We start from the raw sequence: 16,002 nt of genomic DNA on the forward strand, positions 1-16,002 counted from the left end.
TTTCCTCCTGGAATACTACCAAGTTCTTACAATGAACAGCAGAGAAAAGTCCTCTCTTGTTTTTCCCAAGGGGAAGGGAAAAGATTGCCATTTTGAAATGCACTAGAGCATTCTACTCTTAACAAGACCTAACCTTGGGGAAATTTTTCTTTTATTCCTGGCTGTGCCACACTGCTTGTGGGACCTTAGTTCACCAACTAGGGATTGAACAAGGGCCCACAACAGTGAAAGTGTCAAGTCCTAACCACTGGACTGCCAGGAAACTTCAAGGATAAATTATTTTATCCCAGTAGAACCTGCTGGGATGCTTTCGAATTGTGGTGCTGCAGAAGACTCTTGAGAGTCCCTTGGACAGCAAGGAGATCAAACCAGTCAACCTCAAAGGAAATCAACTGTGAATAGTCACTGGAAGGACTGATGCTGAAGCTCCAATACTTTGGCCACCTGATGTGAAGAGCTAACTCACTGGAAAAGGCCCTGATGCTGGGAAAGATTGAAGCCAACAGGGGAAGGGGTTGGCACAGGATGAGATGGTTGGAGATGGCATCATCAACTCAATTGACATGAATCTGAGCAAACTCCAGGAGACAGTGAAGGACAGAGGAGGCTGGTGTGCTGCAGTCCATGGGGTTGCGAAGAGTCAGACATGACTTAGCAACTGAGCAACAATAGCCTGCTGGGGTTATATCAGAGCCCTACTAAACATTTGCTTTTAGCAGACTCTAGCCTGCCTCACATTGAGAAAGAGAATTAATCAGCTCCAGCATCCTCTAGCCATCCTGTCCTACCAAACACAAAAACTGAGAAGCTGGAAACAGAACGAAAGACAGCAACAGAGAAGCCCTGAAGTTCACGGGGCATGGTCGCAGGCATACCCACAAGACTCACACCCAGTCTCAGAGAGACAGGGGCTTCCCCCGCTCCCATGCCTGACCCCTACATCACCAAACGCCTGCGCACACAGGTCCCTTTACCCAATCCTTCATGTCCACCTTTTCACAAAAATTGCAAGGCATACTAAAAGGTAAAACCATAGTTTGAAGAAACTGAACAAGCATCAGAACCAGAGTCAGAGGTGTCAAGAATGTTGAAATTATCGGGCCAGGAATTTTTTTTTTAATATGATGAATACTGAAAGCCCCAGCTCTTAGGGTTCATCCTGGGCTCTTTAGACATGCCAGCTGACAAGCTTGGGGACACAGACTCAACTAGAGGCTATTAGGGTTTTCATAGACCTCCAGCAAACAAAAGGATGCTCCCTGAGGGCCTCCCATTTTTCTCAGTGGAGAGGAGCACAGAAAGGGGATACCCTGCAAATCTCCACTCTGTTGGCAGCCTCCTCCATCTCCTCCCTGAGGGCATCGGCTTTCGCACCCGCAGGCTGTGAGCTGCTGGACAAACCCGAAGACTTGGATGTCTGCTGCCACCTGATGAGAAAAAAGAGAAAGAGAGGAGAGGTGTGAATAGAACTTGGTCCCTGACTTCGAGGAACTTAGATTCTAGACGGATTAGGCATAAATATAAGTTGAATTTCGGTGCAGTGTGGGCGTTTTTTTCTTTTAGCATTTTCAGACATTCTACATCTAAGTTGATGAGCCTTACAAATTGGAGTTTGTGGACATACAAAGTAGTCAAAAACACACACCCTTAGCTCTTAAGGGCTCCCATCCCTCTGCCACTGATGCACAAGGCTCCAAGCTTTTTCCCTGTGCACCTACATAATTTCAGTGTCTTTTAGAGACTTTCCTGGTGGCTCAGACGGTAAACTGTCTGTCTACAATGCGGGAGACCTGGATTTGATCCCTGGGTGGGGAAGATCTCCTGGAAAACGAAATGGCAATCCGCTCCAGTATTCTTGCCCAGAAAATCCCATGGTCGGAGGAGCCTGGTAGGTTACAGTCCATGGGGTCGCAGAGTCTGACATGACTGAGCTTCCTTTTTTTTTTTTTTTTTTTTAGTGACAAGTTAGAATGGCAGTGAAAGCAAACACTCTGGGATTAGAAAGGGAAAATGCATGGTGAATCGGACTCAGTAACTTTTGGCAAAGAACATTTTCCACGTAGCGTGTGGAATCTGATGCCTTATCAACCCTGACAGGGCTTCTCAAGTGACTCAGTGGTAAAGAAACCACCTGCCAATGCAGGAGACATGGGTTCAATCCCTAGGTTGGGAAGATCACGTGAGAAGGAAACGGCAACCCACTCCAGTATTCCTCCCTGGGAAACCCCATGGACAGAGGAGGCTGGCAGGCTGTAGTTCATGGGGTCACAAAGAGTTGGACACGACTGAGCATGCATGTACGCACGCACGTGAGACAGGTAGAGAAAACCCTGGGGACACTGTGGGAGGCAGGGAAAGAGCTGGTTACGGGTATCACCCAGGCAATGACACAGCCTCACTGCCAAGAAGAGATCAGGAAAAGGTACCTGGTACCAGACCAGGAGAAAGAGGGCCCCAGTGTCCACACGGTAGGACTGAGAGAGGCTGAGGACAGTGGCCCCTTCAGACAGGGCAACTGTTCTCCAATTTGCGACAACTTCCCTACTGTCTCCTGAACCCTAAGGCCGAATGACATCACTGCTGCTTTCCCTGAAGCATGGTCCAGGCCATTCCTTTTTAGTTCCCTGCCCACCCTGCAGGCATTGAGTTGGGAAACCTTCATCTACTTGGCCAAAGTCAACCATGGATGTTAAATGAGAGGATAAACGGGTAAGATGAAGACAAATGTGAAAGTCAAAATCTCCACTAGGAAGCACTAAGCAGCCTTGGATCAACATTTTGATACCTCATGTATATTTTCTTAAACATTTATCTCTGGGCAGAGAATACTGGCCTTCTAAGGAGGCCCCTTGGGAAACTTTCAAGAGGAAGTACAAATATTTCTGGTTGCTCCTCCAATTAAAAAATAAATTTAAGAAGCTATTTCTGGTTGCTAAGTTTTATTATCAAAGAATTACCAAAAGCAGGCCCTGACAGAAGGTTCTAATTACACTAAGATGCTAGTAGCTACAGCAGGGAATAGCAGTGGGGCCTCTCTCGCTCAGGCAATAAACTCAACAGTCTATGGGGCCCCACAAGTGGGAAAAATAAGTCAAATGGGTCATTATCTTAAAAACTCATCCACCGAATCCTTTATTTCCCCCTTGTAACAGGGACACGAAATATAAGCTGCTTCTTAGCTCTAAGGAAAATAATCGAGTCATCAGGTGGAAAAGGCAGCTGATGCCTGGCTACCGTCTTGGGAAGTTAGGAAGGACTCACTGGGGGTGGGGGTGCTGATGGGGCCCAAGCAGGAGCCTGGGCCTTGGGGAGCTGGATGTTTTCATGGACAAGCTGGGAACTGTCAAGTGACCTCATCAGATGAAATGTGGCCTCAGATTAAACAGTGTCTTCTAAACACCATGCGGGCCTGGGGTGGACGGGACAAACCAGAGAGCCCTGCCAGCTCCGTCTGGCTCCTGAACCATTCACCCAATGTGGAGGCAAAAAGTACAGCCTTACCCTTATTTTGAAAATCAATAATAGACTAAGTATTTTCTCTGCACAATTCTTTCTTATTGTGTTATATGCAAGAAAACAAGAGAGTGGAGCTGTATCACAATACCAAAAAAGAGGAAATCAATTCTCTTTGCTATTACCAAAAAGTAGCAAAATGAGGAATCTTCTGTCACTTAAAAAAGTGCACCCATGGGAGAATTACTTTGAAAGGCTTTGGGACATCAAGCTGGCTTGAAGCTACAGCGATGGTCACATGTGTCCTGAGAAAGATTCCTTACTCATAATAAGAATTCAGGAAAAATTAGAAATATTTTTCTAATATTCTACTCTAAAATGTCAAAAAAAAAAATCTAAGCTAACAGGTAAGGATTAGTAAAAATGTCTTTCTTATAATGGCTTGCCCTACAGAAATGATATATTTATTATTTTTGTTTTATTAAAGTTCTGGCTGTGCTCGGTCTTCATTGCTGTACGTGGGCCTTCTCTAGTTGCGGCAAGTGAGGGCTTCTCTTCGCTGTTGACGGGCTTCTCCTCGGTGGTGGCTTCTCTCGTTGCGGAGCACAGGCTCCAGCAGGTGGAGCGCATGGGCTCAACTCTTCGCATGAGGTGGCCAAAGTACTGGAGTTTCAGCTTTAGCATCAGTCCTTCCAAAGAAATCCCAGGGCTGAAGTCCTTCAGAATGGACTGGTTGGATCTCCTTGCAGTCCAAGGGACTCTCAAGGGTCTTCTCCAACACCACAGTTCAAAAGCATCAATTATTTGGTGCTCAGCTTTCTTCACAGTCCAACTCTCACATCCATACATGACCACAGGAAAAACCATAGCCTTGACTAGATGGACCTTTGTTGGCAAAGTAATGTCTCTGCTTTTTAATATGCTATCTAGGTTGGTCATAACTTTCCTTCCAAGGAGTAAGCATCTTTTAATTTCATGGCTGCAATCACCATCTGCAGTGATTTTGGAGCCCCCCAAAATAAAGTCTGACACTGTTTCCACTGTTTCCCCATCTATTTCCCATGGAGTGATAGGATCAGATGCCATGATCTTCGTTTTCTGAATGTTGAGCTTTAAGCCAACTTTTTCACTCTCCTCTTTCACTTTCATCAAGAGGCTTTTAGTTCCTCTTCACTTTCTGCCATAGCCACAGCCAAATAAAATATGGAATGTCAGGGATGTAATTTGGATCTCAGATAATGAATGTACTTCCATAATAGATTATGGGACAGACCTACAACCACCATCTGACTCATCCTGCCTGAAAAAAAGAAAGTAACCAATAAATAAGTGTAAAAAATACAGTGGCCATAAATATGAAACTGATTTTTAGGGTATTATAGATCTGGATTAGGTCTTTTTTTAAACCCCAAATTACATTTAATATATGTATATTAAAATGAAGACATTATTTTTCCCCACAATTCTGTCATGGTACTTTAAAAGCATACACCTTTCCCCTCCCTTTATAGGGAATTTTAATAGGGAACTTGCAATGGATAAGTTATCTATTCTGACATTATAAATACCCGCCAAATGGTCCCTTTGTGGGAACTGAATAGCACAATATCAAGGAAAACTAGGAAACCTTTTGTATAGGTAGCAATTTGTTAGGAGAAGTGCCACCAACCATGAATCTCGATGAACAATAGATGCTGGAGAGGGTATGAAGAGAAGGGAACCCTTCTACACTATGGGTGGGAATGTAAGTTGGTACAGCCGCCAAGGGGAACAGCATGGAGGCTTCTTAAAAAATTTAAAACAACCATATGATCCAGCACTGCCACTCCTAAGCACATATCCAGAGAAAACCATAACCCCGAAGGAGACATGCACCCTACTGTTCAAAGCAGCACTGTTTCACAAAAGCCAGGACATGGAAGCAACATAAATGTCAATCGACAGAGGAACGGATAGAGAAGACACAGTACGTGTACACATGGGGTGTGACTCAGCCATAAAATGCAATGAAACAACGCCATTTGCAGCAACATGGATGGATGAACCTAGAGACCGTCACACCAAGTGAAGGAAGTCAGACAGAGGCAAATAGCATGTGCTATCACTCATATGTGGAATCTAATCTTAAAACACAGTGAGGCCGGGCACGCTGCAGTCCATGGGGTCGCAAAGAGTCGGACACAACTGAGCAACTAAAAAGAAAGATGCAAGTGAACTTACGTACAAGACAGAAACAGACTTAACAGATATTAAAAACAAACTTATGGTTACCAAAGGGGAAACGTGGGGCAGGTTATAAATCAGGAGCTCAGGATGAACAGACACACACTACTATATATAAGACAGATGACCAACAAGGACCTGCAGGGAACTCCACTCACTACTCTGTGATAACCTACATGAGAAAAGAATCTGAAACAGAATGAATATATGTATATGCATAACCGAATCACTCTGCTGTGCACCTGAAACTAACCCAACACTGGAAACATCTGCACTCCAATAACCTTGAAATAGTTTTAAAAAACCATACATTTCAAGGAATGATGATATTCTCAGCCAAAGGCTCTATAAACAAACTCGACACGCATCCTGCTCTGTTAAGGGGAGAAATAAGGATTCTTGTCCAAGAAGAGTTTGAGCTTTGAAGCTGGAAGAGGAGAAAGTTCATTTCTTCCCACTAAGAGAGCTGAGGTGACCCACCATTCTCTGGGAAAGATGCATCACTATGATTTAAAGAAAGCTGAGTGCCTAAGAATTGATGCTTTTGAACTGTGGTGTTGGAGAAGACTCTTCAGAGTCCCTTGGACTGCAAGGAGACCCAATCTGTCAATCCTAAAGGAAATCAGTCCTGAATATTCATTGGAAGGACTGATGCTGAAGCTGAAACTGCAATATTTTGGCCACATGATGCAAAGAACCAACTCATTGGAAAAGACCCTGATGCTGGGAAAGATCGAAGGCAGGAGGAGAAGGGGATGACAGAGGACGAGATGGTTGGATGGCATCACCGACACAATGGACAAAAGTTTGAGTAAACTCTGGGAGTTGGTGATGGATAGGGAGGCCTGTTGTGCTGCAGTCCATGGGGTCACAAAGAGTTGGACATGACTGAGCGACTGAACTGAACTGATGATTTGGGGATGATGAAGATAGAATGCAAGGTTTAAGCAGGGACTTCTCTGGTGGTCAGTGGTCGGGGAGCTTAGATCCCACATGACACAGGGCAACTTGGCCCGCACACCGTTAACTAGAGAGATGTCAGAGTGCTGCAACGAAAAGCCAAGGCAAGGAAAGATCCTGCAGGCTGCAACTAAGACCTGATGCAGCCAAATAAATAAATATTTAAAGAAACAAAAAAGCCTTCAGGAAAGGCTCATGGAAAGAAGAAGGCTGGAAATAAGGGAAAGGCATTTCAGAGACCAGGAGAAGGGTATAAAAGGCAAAGTCAAGATGACTTCAAGGTGACAGGGAGTCCAGAAGAAGTTCTGGAAGGAAAGGGGAAAGCTGCGTTAGGGGGACATGTGTTGTTTCATCTGCCTTATCTTCTCTTTTCCTCTACCACTGTCATTTTCCATTCTCTGAGGGCCCAGGAGGAGGAAGCTGCGAGGAAAAGATCCTACAGACTGACCAAATGTGGAAGAGGGGTGGGGCAGAGGTGGGGGCAGTGAGAACCCACCTGCTCCCCAAGAGCAGCTAGTGATGTCTGCATTTCCATAGCACAGAACCAGGTCTCTCTCTCTGCTCTATCTTGGCAGAGTCCTCATGCTGACTCAGGGTGAAGGGTTACAGTAAAAGGCAAGAAGTTGGGGGAAGCTGGCTTCTGAAAGGCTGTCAAGGGTCTAAGTTCAAGGTCAAAAGCACAGAAATTTGCATAGGGTGGTAGATACTGCCTTCAATTCAGTTCAGTTCAGTTGCTCAGTCGTGTCCGACTCTTTGCGACCCCATGAATTGCAGCACCCCACGCCTCCCTGTCCATCACCAACTCCCGGAGTCTACCCAAACCCATGTCCATCGAGTCAGTGATGTCATCCAGCCATCTCATCCTCTGTCATCCCCTTCTCCTCCTGCCCCCAATCCCTCCCAGCTTTAGGGTCTTTTCCAATGAGTCAACTCTCCGCATGAGGTGGCCAAAGTATTAGAGTTTCAGCTTCAACATCAGTCCTTCCAAAGAACACTCAGGACTGATCTCCTTTAGGATGGACTGGTTGGATCTCCTTGCATTCCAAGGGACTCTCAGGAGTCTTCTCCAACACCACAGTTCAAAGCATTAGTTCTTTGGTGCTCAGCTTTCTTCATAGTCCAACTCTTGCATCCATACATGACCACTTGAAAAACCATAGCCTTGACTAGACGGACCTTTGTTGGCAAAGTCATGTCTCTGCTTTTAAATATGCTATCTAGGTTAGTCATAATTTTCCTTCCAAGGAGTAAGCATCTTTTAATTTCATGGCTGCAGTCACCATCTGCAGTGATTTTGGAGCCCCAAAAAATAAAGTCTGACACTGTTTCCACTGTTCCCCCATCTATTTCTCATAAAGTGATGGGACCAGATGCCATGATCTTCGTTTTCTGAATGTTGAGCTTTAAGCCAACTTTTTCACTCTTCTCTTTCACTTTCATCAAGAGGCTTTTTAGTTCCTCTTCACTTTCTGCCATAAGGGTGGTGTCATCTGCATATATGAGGTTATTGATATTTCTCCTGGCAATCTTGATTCCAGCTTGTGTTTCTTCCAGCCCAGCGTTTCTCATGATGTCCTCTGCATAGAAGTTAAATAAGCAGGGTGACAATATACAGCCTTGACGTACTCCTTTTCCTATTTGGAACCAGTCTGTTTTTCCATGTCCAGTTCTAACTGTTGCTTCCTGACCTGCATATAGGTTTCTCAAGAGGCAGGTCAGATGGTCTGGTATTCCCATCTCTTTCAGAATTTTCCACAATTTATTGTGATCCACACAGTCAAAGGCTTTGGCATAGTCAATAAAGCAGAAATAGATGTTTTTCTGGAACTCTTGCTTTTTCCATGATCCAGCGGATGTTGGCAATTTGATCTCTGGTTCCTCTGCCTTTTCTAAAACCAGCTTGAACATCTGGAAGTTCATGGTTCATGTATTGCTGAAGCCTGGCTTGGACAATTTTGAGATATTGCCTTACCAATCCCAATATCCAAGAGACCATAAGTGGAGACATAAAAACACTCATTAAATACTGGAAGAGAAGTCCCTGAAGACACTTCTCTATGGTTTCAAACTCAACAAGCCACCTCTGGTGTCACCATTAAAAACATAAGACAGAATTAGATGGACGACATCTGTTACCCAGAAAAAATTCTCCTTTAGGGAAGCTGAATGAAGAAATGGAAGTGGACAAGGCAGGACAAGCTTTGATGCTAACATCCAGCTCTAAGAAGAAGCTGAAAATTCCGGTTTTCCTTACAGAAGCAGAGAAAAGACCTCAGAGCTAAAACCCAGGTCCTCAGAGGAGGAAATCACTCTGTAAACCCAGGAGCATAGTGTCTACCATCATCCTGACAGTGCAGCAAACAGCATGTCTGTAATCATCTCGTGGTGGTGTTCAGTTGCTCAGTCATGTCCGACACTTTGTAACCCCATGGACCACAGCATGCCAGGCTTCCCTGTCCCTCACTATCTCCTGGAGGTTGCCCAAGTTCATGTCCATTGAGGTGGTGATGCCATCCAACCATCTCATCCTCTGTCGCCCCCTTCTCCTTCTGCTTTCAATCTTTCCCAGCATCAGGGTCTTTTCCAATTAGCTCTTCACATCAGGTGGCCAAAGTAATGGAGCTTCAGCATCAGTCCTTCCAATCAACGTTCAGAGTTGATTTCCTGGTTTTATCTCCTTGCAGTCCAAGGGACTCTCAAGAGTCTTCTCCAACACCACAGTTCAAAAGCATCAATTCTTCGGTGCTCAGCTTTCTCCACAGTCCAACTCTTACATCCATACATGACTACTGGAAAAACCACAGCTTCGACTAGACGGACCTTTGTCAGCAAAGTCATGTCTCTGCTTTTTAATATGCTGTCTAAGTTTGTCACAGCTTTTCTTCCAAGGAGCGAGTGTCTTCTAATTTCTTATGTGACTCCCCAGTGTGAGACTACAGAAGAGAAATCTACACCATCGGAAGCAGGAAAAGGCGACCAAGTCCCCAGATTCAGAAATTCTCCTCTTTTCTTTCTTTGGCTGAGCCATGTGGCTTGCAGGATCTTAGTTTCCCATCTAGGGATGGAGTCCTAGCACTGAAAGCACCAAGTCCTAACCACTGGACAACTGTGGAATTCCCAGAAAATCTCCTCTTATCACAGACACTACACATCACCCAACCTCCTCTGTGATCTCTGCTCCTACCACCCTCCCTTTTTCCCTTCCACCCCCACCATGCCCGCCTTCATTCTGTTTCCTGAATACATCACCCTTACTTCCACCCACGGGGCCTTTGCTATTCCCAGGTGTCATGGACAGCTTTGCAAAGTATCTCTGCATAGCTGCTTCCTTCTTATCAGATCAAGTGTCATCTTCTCAAAAAAAAAAAAGTCTTCTCTGTTTCACTATTTATGCCATGGCCTGCTTCTCCAGAGCCACTTCCAAACTTACACTGTGGTGTCTTCCTGAAAGGACTTATGGCTGCTGAAATGGCCTGTGTGTGTGTGTTCTCTTGTCCAGCGTCCAACTCCCAAATCAGGACACAGCCTCTCTAAGAGTAAGGCCCCTGGACTCCAGTGCCCAGCTCACAGCAGAAGTAAGAAATACTCAGTGGATGAACACACACACGCGCACACACACAAGCCACTGCCTTCCAACTAGGACCACTGCTCTTCAAAGAAGCAGAAATGGAAGCAAAGAAAACCCACCATACCTCGTTCGTGAAGAGTCCATGTCCAGCACCAGCTTGGCTAAGTGTTTCCTCTGTTTTTGGATATTTGGGATTTCTACCTGTGGGTACAGGAAACAAACAAAGAAAGAAAACACAGTTGAAGTCCAATGACAGATTTTTTTTTTTTAATTTTAAAGTTTGAAATATAGTTGAATTTCCAGTGTTTCAGGTGTATGGCAAAGTGATTCAATTATATATTTTTTCAAGTTCGTCTCCATTATAGATGAACTTGAAAAAAAATAGATAGATATATATAAACTTAATCACTTTGCTGTATAATAGGTTTGTCCCATTATAGGTTATTATAAGATACTGAGTATAGTTCTTTGTGCTAGATAGTAGGTCTCTGTTGGTTGTCTATTTTATACATAGTAGAGTGCGTACGTCTATCCCCGTCTCCTAATTTATCCTCCCACCGTCCCAGGGAGCGAACCTGAGCCTCCTGTGTCTCCTGTGTTGGCAGGCTGCACTACACACATTTCAAGAGCTCAGCAGCCACAGGTGGTTAGTGGTCGCCAAGCAGCGTAGGCCGGAAACATCTCCAGCACCAGGGAGGTTTGTAGGCCCAATTAAGGGAGATGCGAAGAGGGCCAGGGTTCACAGCAAAGAACATCCCCCAACCATTTTACCTCTTTCTTGATAAAATTTCACTTGGTTGAAGCTGGCAAAATTGTCACCTACACATTAAGGCTTCAAATGGCATTGAAACATGTATAATATAAGAAACGAATCACCAGTCTAGGTTCGATGCAGGATACAGGAGGCTCGGGGCTGGTGCACTGGGATGACCCAGAGAGATGGTATGGGGAGGGAGGTGGGAGGGGGGTTCAGGATTGGAAACACGTGTACACCCATGGCAGATTCATGTTGATGTATGGCAAAACCAATATAGTATTGTAAAGTAAAATAAAGTAAACAATAATAATAAAACAAAAAATAAGGCTTCTTCTTAAAAAGACAGTTTGCTTTAGTGTTCTTTAAAGTAGACAGAGAAGGGCCCTGTCTAAACAGAGACAGCAAGGGGGTTGCACAGAGTCTCTAGGACATGAGCCCCCATGTCCAAGAATAGGGGCTTATGAATAGGGGCTGCTGTTCTTTTTTAAAAAATTTTTAATTGAAGTACAGTTGATTTACAATGTTGTGTTAATTACTGCTCTACAGCAAAGTGATTCACTTACATACATACATATATATATATACACTTTTAAAAATATTCTTGTCCATTACGGTTTATCACAGGAGATTGGATTTAGTTCTCTCACTGTAGAGAAGGACCTTGTTGTTTATCCATCCTATATATACTAGCTTGTGTGCTAATCCCAAACTCCCAAGCCATCCCTCCTATATCTCCTTCCCCTTGGCAACCACCAGTCTGCTCTCTATGTCTGGGAGTCTGTTTCTGTTTCACAGATAGGTTCATTTGTGTCCTATTTGAGATTCCACTGTCATTTCACTGAAGGCTGGAGATGGGTGGAGGGCAGGGAGGAGGATGGGGTGGAGACACTGAGGGGGATGAAGTGATGCCACCAGCCTTGCGGTTTCACCCTCAAAGATGGCATGGGTGGGAGAAGGGGGCAGCATTCAGCTCAAAGGGCTCCCAGGCTGGGGAACCCCCTGAAGTTGGGTAGTAACGATCCCGGGTGAGACACTGTGTCACAGACTGGGTGAGGGGCAGAAACAACCCTGAGGCTGGAGCCAAAGGACCCCAGGGACCACCACTTTGCCCACCCCAATCACATGGGTCCAGCCTCGTGCCCACTTCTGACCTCAGCCAGCAAGAACAGCGGCTCGATCACATCCCTCTCAACTTGCAGTTCGAAATGAATCAGCTCCTGAGCCAGCTTGTCCTCTGTCTCGCCGCAGAGTTTCAGCATCTTCCTGCAACAGAAGGGGAGGAAAACCGTCCTGAGTACTCTGCAGAGAAAGATGTGGCCCATGTCCTAATGCTGTCACCTGCCAGCCAGGTAAACACTCTTGAGAAAAACTTGCTCCATGCAGTTTCGTTTCTGAAACTGTCCACTTTCTAAAGGATGCTGAGTACCTACTATGTGTCTTGGCTAAAAGGGGGGGTCTGTGGAGAATTAAGAGAAATATAGAGGGGCTGCCCTGGGGCGGTCCAGTGGTTGAGACTTCACCTTCCAACGCAGGGGGCCGGGGTTTGATCCCTAGTTGGGGAACTAAGATCCTGTATGCTGCAACAAAAGATCCTGTGTGCTGCAACCAAGACCTGGTGAGGCCAAATAAATATTTAAAAGAAAAAAAAAAAAAAGAAGAAGCTCTCTCCTCTCTCCCTGTTTGCCTAAAGTGAAAGTGAAAGTCACTCAGTCGAGTCCAACTCTTTGTGACCCCCATGGACTATACAGCCCATGGAATTCTCCAGGCCAGAATACTAGAGTGGGTAGCCTTTCCCTTCTCCAGAGGATCTTCCCAACCCAGCAATCAAACCCAGGTCTCCCCCATTGCAGGCTGATTCTTTACCAGCTGAGCCACAAGGGAAGTCCAAGAATACTAGAGTGGGTAGCCTATCCCTTCTCCAGCGGATCTTCCCGACCCAGGAATCAAAGCGGGGTCTCCTGCACTGCAGGCAGATTCTTTACCAACTGAACTATGAGGAAGCCCTAAAAGCAGGATATGAATCTGTAAAGGGGTCCTCCTCCCATCTCTGCCAGATGCTAATCACCAGAGACAATTCCAGACCCTTAGCAGCCCAGAGACGGCCCCAGTGGACTCCACATTACAAACTTTACTCTTATCTTCTACTAGTTCTCCATATATTTACCTTCCCACAATTTGCTGCCCTAGAGACAAACATTTCTTTGTTTTCTCCCATCTCTAAAAATCACTGTTCTTTTGTTAAAAATGCTACATAGGCCCAAGTTCAAGTCACCCCTTTGAGTTACTCATCATTGAGTTCTCCCATGTGTATGACAATCAAACATGTGTGCTTTTTCTCTTATTCATCTGTCCTCTGTCCATTTTGTTTGCAGGGCCTGTGAAAGAGCCTAGGGTGGGAAGAGGGAAAAGGACTTCTTCATTCCCTCCAGCACATTCACATTGTTGTTGCTGTTGTTCAGTCACTAAGCCACGTCTGACTCTTTGCAGCCCCACGGACTGCAGCACTCCAGGCTTCCCCGTCCTTCACTGCCTCCAGGAATTTGCTCAAACCCATGTCCATCGAGTCGGTGATGCCATCCAATCATCTTATCCTCTGTCGCCCCCTTCTCCTCCTGCCCTCTATCTTTCCCAGCATACTTTTTTTTTTTAAATGCTTTCTTGCTATTTGCATTTCATTCTTTTCTTCTGGACATAATCTACCTCACACAACCTTGACTAGTTTTTCCGTGAGAACATGCAAATAGTAATTCCTCTAAATCTGTGTCTGAAGATATCCTATTTTCCTCTTATTCCTTAAGATTTTTTAAAAAATATTTGCTTATTTGGCTGTCAGGTCTTAGCTGTGGCGCACGCTGGCTCAGTAGCTACAACACGTGGGCTTTGCTTGCCCATGCCATGTGGGATCTCAGTTCCCCAGGCAGGGGTGGAACTCACTGTTCCCTGCATTACAAGGAGGATTCTTAACCACTGGACCACCAGGGAAGTCCCGCCCCCTTATTCTTGAATGACAGTTTAGTACATCACTGAATCTAGATTTCTCACACTTTTCACTCACTACTTGAAGATATTCCTCCCTTATTTCCTGGAATTTATTTTGGCTTATAAATAGTCAGTTAGCAGTCTAAGTGCCCTTGTATACATACTTGGTGACTGAACAACAACAAGCTTTCTCTGCTCGACTTTAAATCTCTCTTTTGTGTCAATGGTGTGTAGTTGTTTTACAATGGCGTGTCCAGTGATGGATTTCTTTTTGTGGATTTCTGTCAGGACTTTTTGTGCTCCTTAAATCTGAAGACTCATGCTTTTCTTCAAATCTAGAAAAGGAAAATTCAACCATAAACTTACCCTTTTATTTTCTTCTTTAGGAGCAACTACTACACATTAATGCTCTATATTTATAACCTGCCACTTGAGTTTCTCCACTTAATGTTGCCTGTATCCTTAGTGCTTCTATTGGGTCAGCCAAGACTCTCATTCAGGATTTTCTATAAGCTCTTACAGGAAAACCCAAAGGAACTGTACTTTATTCTGGTCATTCTTGTGGCGACTCCAGATATGTTTTCAAGGTCACCAGTCTCCATATCTGTGTGCAACTTCCAGTTTCTCTCAAGTAAGTTTTTAAAGTATATCGAGTTGACTCATTGGAAAAGACTCTGATGCTGGGAGGGGTTGGGGGCAGGAGGAGAAGGGGACGACAGAGGATGAGATGGCTGGATGGCATCACCAACTCGATGGACGTGAGTTTGAGTGAACTCCGGGAGTTGGTGATGGACAGGGAGGCCTGGCGTGCTGCAATTCATGGGGTTGCCAAGAGTCGGACACAATTGAGTGGCTGAACTGAACTGAAATATACTTTGAATTTTTTTAAGTTCTATTTGGTTTTCTTTGATTCTGCCTCTTCTTTCTACCGCTTGTATTGATTTTTTTGTGTTTATTAAATTTTAAAATTTCACTTTAAAAGTAATTACTGTCCATTTCCTTTCATGCCATCCTAGTATTTTTAGCTCTTAGGGTCCGATTCTCCCATCAGCTGTGCCTGCTGACCCTCTCTCATGATGCTTCTATTTTTAGTTTGTTTTTATTGTGAGCTCAAAATCAGCAAGGGTTGTTCTTCTGGGAATCCTATAAGTTCTGACATCTGACACAGAGAGATTTCATATTTGCTTCTGCTGGGACCCGAGGGATTTTGAATGCCCTTCAACCATTTTTTTTTTGACCACACCTCATGGTATGTGGGGTCTTGGTTCCCCAACTGGGGATCAAACCTACACCCCCTGCAGTGGAAGCACGGAGTCCTAACCAATGGACCACCAGGGAAATCCCTACAGTTTTATATTTGTTTCTCCCCTTGGGAGCTGCCTCCTGCCCAGACACTATGACTCCAGGGCCTGGGGGCTCAATTTCTCACTGGCCACCGTTCCTTCTTCCCCATCCAGCCCCCAGCCAGGCTTCAGTGTCCTCAGCACCTTGCTGAGATGTGCTCGTCCCCTCTTTAAGGATGAGGACTTCCCCAGATTTGGCATGAACCCATGCGTGGTATCTCCTTACCCAAGAAGTGTGTCATCTCCCAGGATAGCTGACCCTTCCATCAGACACTGAGCCAGTGTTGTCAAAGGCAATTTTTTCTGAAAAGGAAAAAAGAATGTGGTCATGAAAATGACTTCAACAGTCACCCACTTATATGAAAATAGTGAGAAGTCAAATACTTGCCTAGATAATCTGTTAGCTAAGAAACAAATGGACTTTAAAATATGTATAAAACCTAAAAATTCAGAGGATACAAAGGTGGGTTAGACTCAGAGATGTCAAAATTCAGAAAATTAAAACAAAATTTGCTAATTTGGAAAATAAGGCTAAGATTTATGTACTACATTTTAAAATCTAGTAGGATAGCAACAGGGAAAATAAAAGAAGATTTCAAAATTATGCTAAAGACTTGAGCCATGCTTTAGTTAGAAATCAAACTCTTTCTTAAGAAGTACATTAGCCCTAATTTATAAACAAGGCAGCTTACGGTCAAGAAAGAGAGAAAATGTTCACC

The 16,002-nt window shown here is 44.6% G+C and overlaps 1 protein-coding gene across 5 annotated transcripts in view; it reads right to left on the reverse strand.

The window, feature by feature from the left end:
* ARHGAP44 (Rho GTPase activating protein 44) overlaps nucleotides 1-16,002 on the reverse strand; it is a 119,053-nt gene that overhangs the window by 28,351 nt on the left and 74,700 nt on the right. For 4 of the 5 annotated variants that reach the window (XM_040243320.1, XM_040243322.1, XM_040243319.1 and 1 more), the window contains exons 4-7: nucleotides 15,510-15,586; nucleotides 12,113-12,224; nucleotides 10,329-10,405; nucleotides 1,310-1,427 (exon numbers count right to left, since the gene is read on the reverse strand). In XM_040243320.1, coding sequence (XP_040099254.1) covers nucleotides 1,310-1,427; nucleotides 10,329-10,405; nucleotides 12,113-12,224; nucleotides 15,510-15,586 — 384 coding nt within the window. Of the gene's footprint in view, nucleotides 1-1,309; nucleotides 1,428-10,328; nucleotides 10,406-12,112; nucleotides 12,225-14,104; nucleotides 14,191-15,509; nucleotides 15,587-16,002 lie in introns of those variants that run through there. The other variant, XM_040243323.1, reaches the window with a different exon arrangement.

Source organism: Oryx dammah, unplaced genomic scaffold (genome assembly GCF_014754425.2).
Source record: "Oryx dammah isolate SB20612 unplaced genomic scaffold, SCBI_Odam_1.1 HiC_scaffold_8, whole genome shotgun sequence".
Classification (NCBI taxonomy): domain Eukaryota; kingdom Metazoa; phylum Chordata; class Mammalia; order Artiodactyla; family Bovidae; genus Oryx; species Oryx dammah.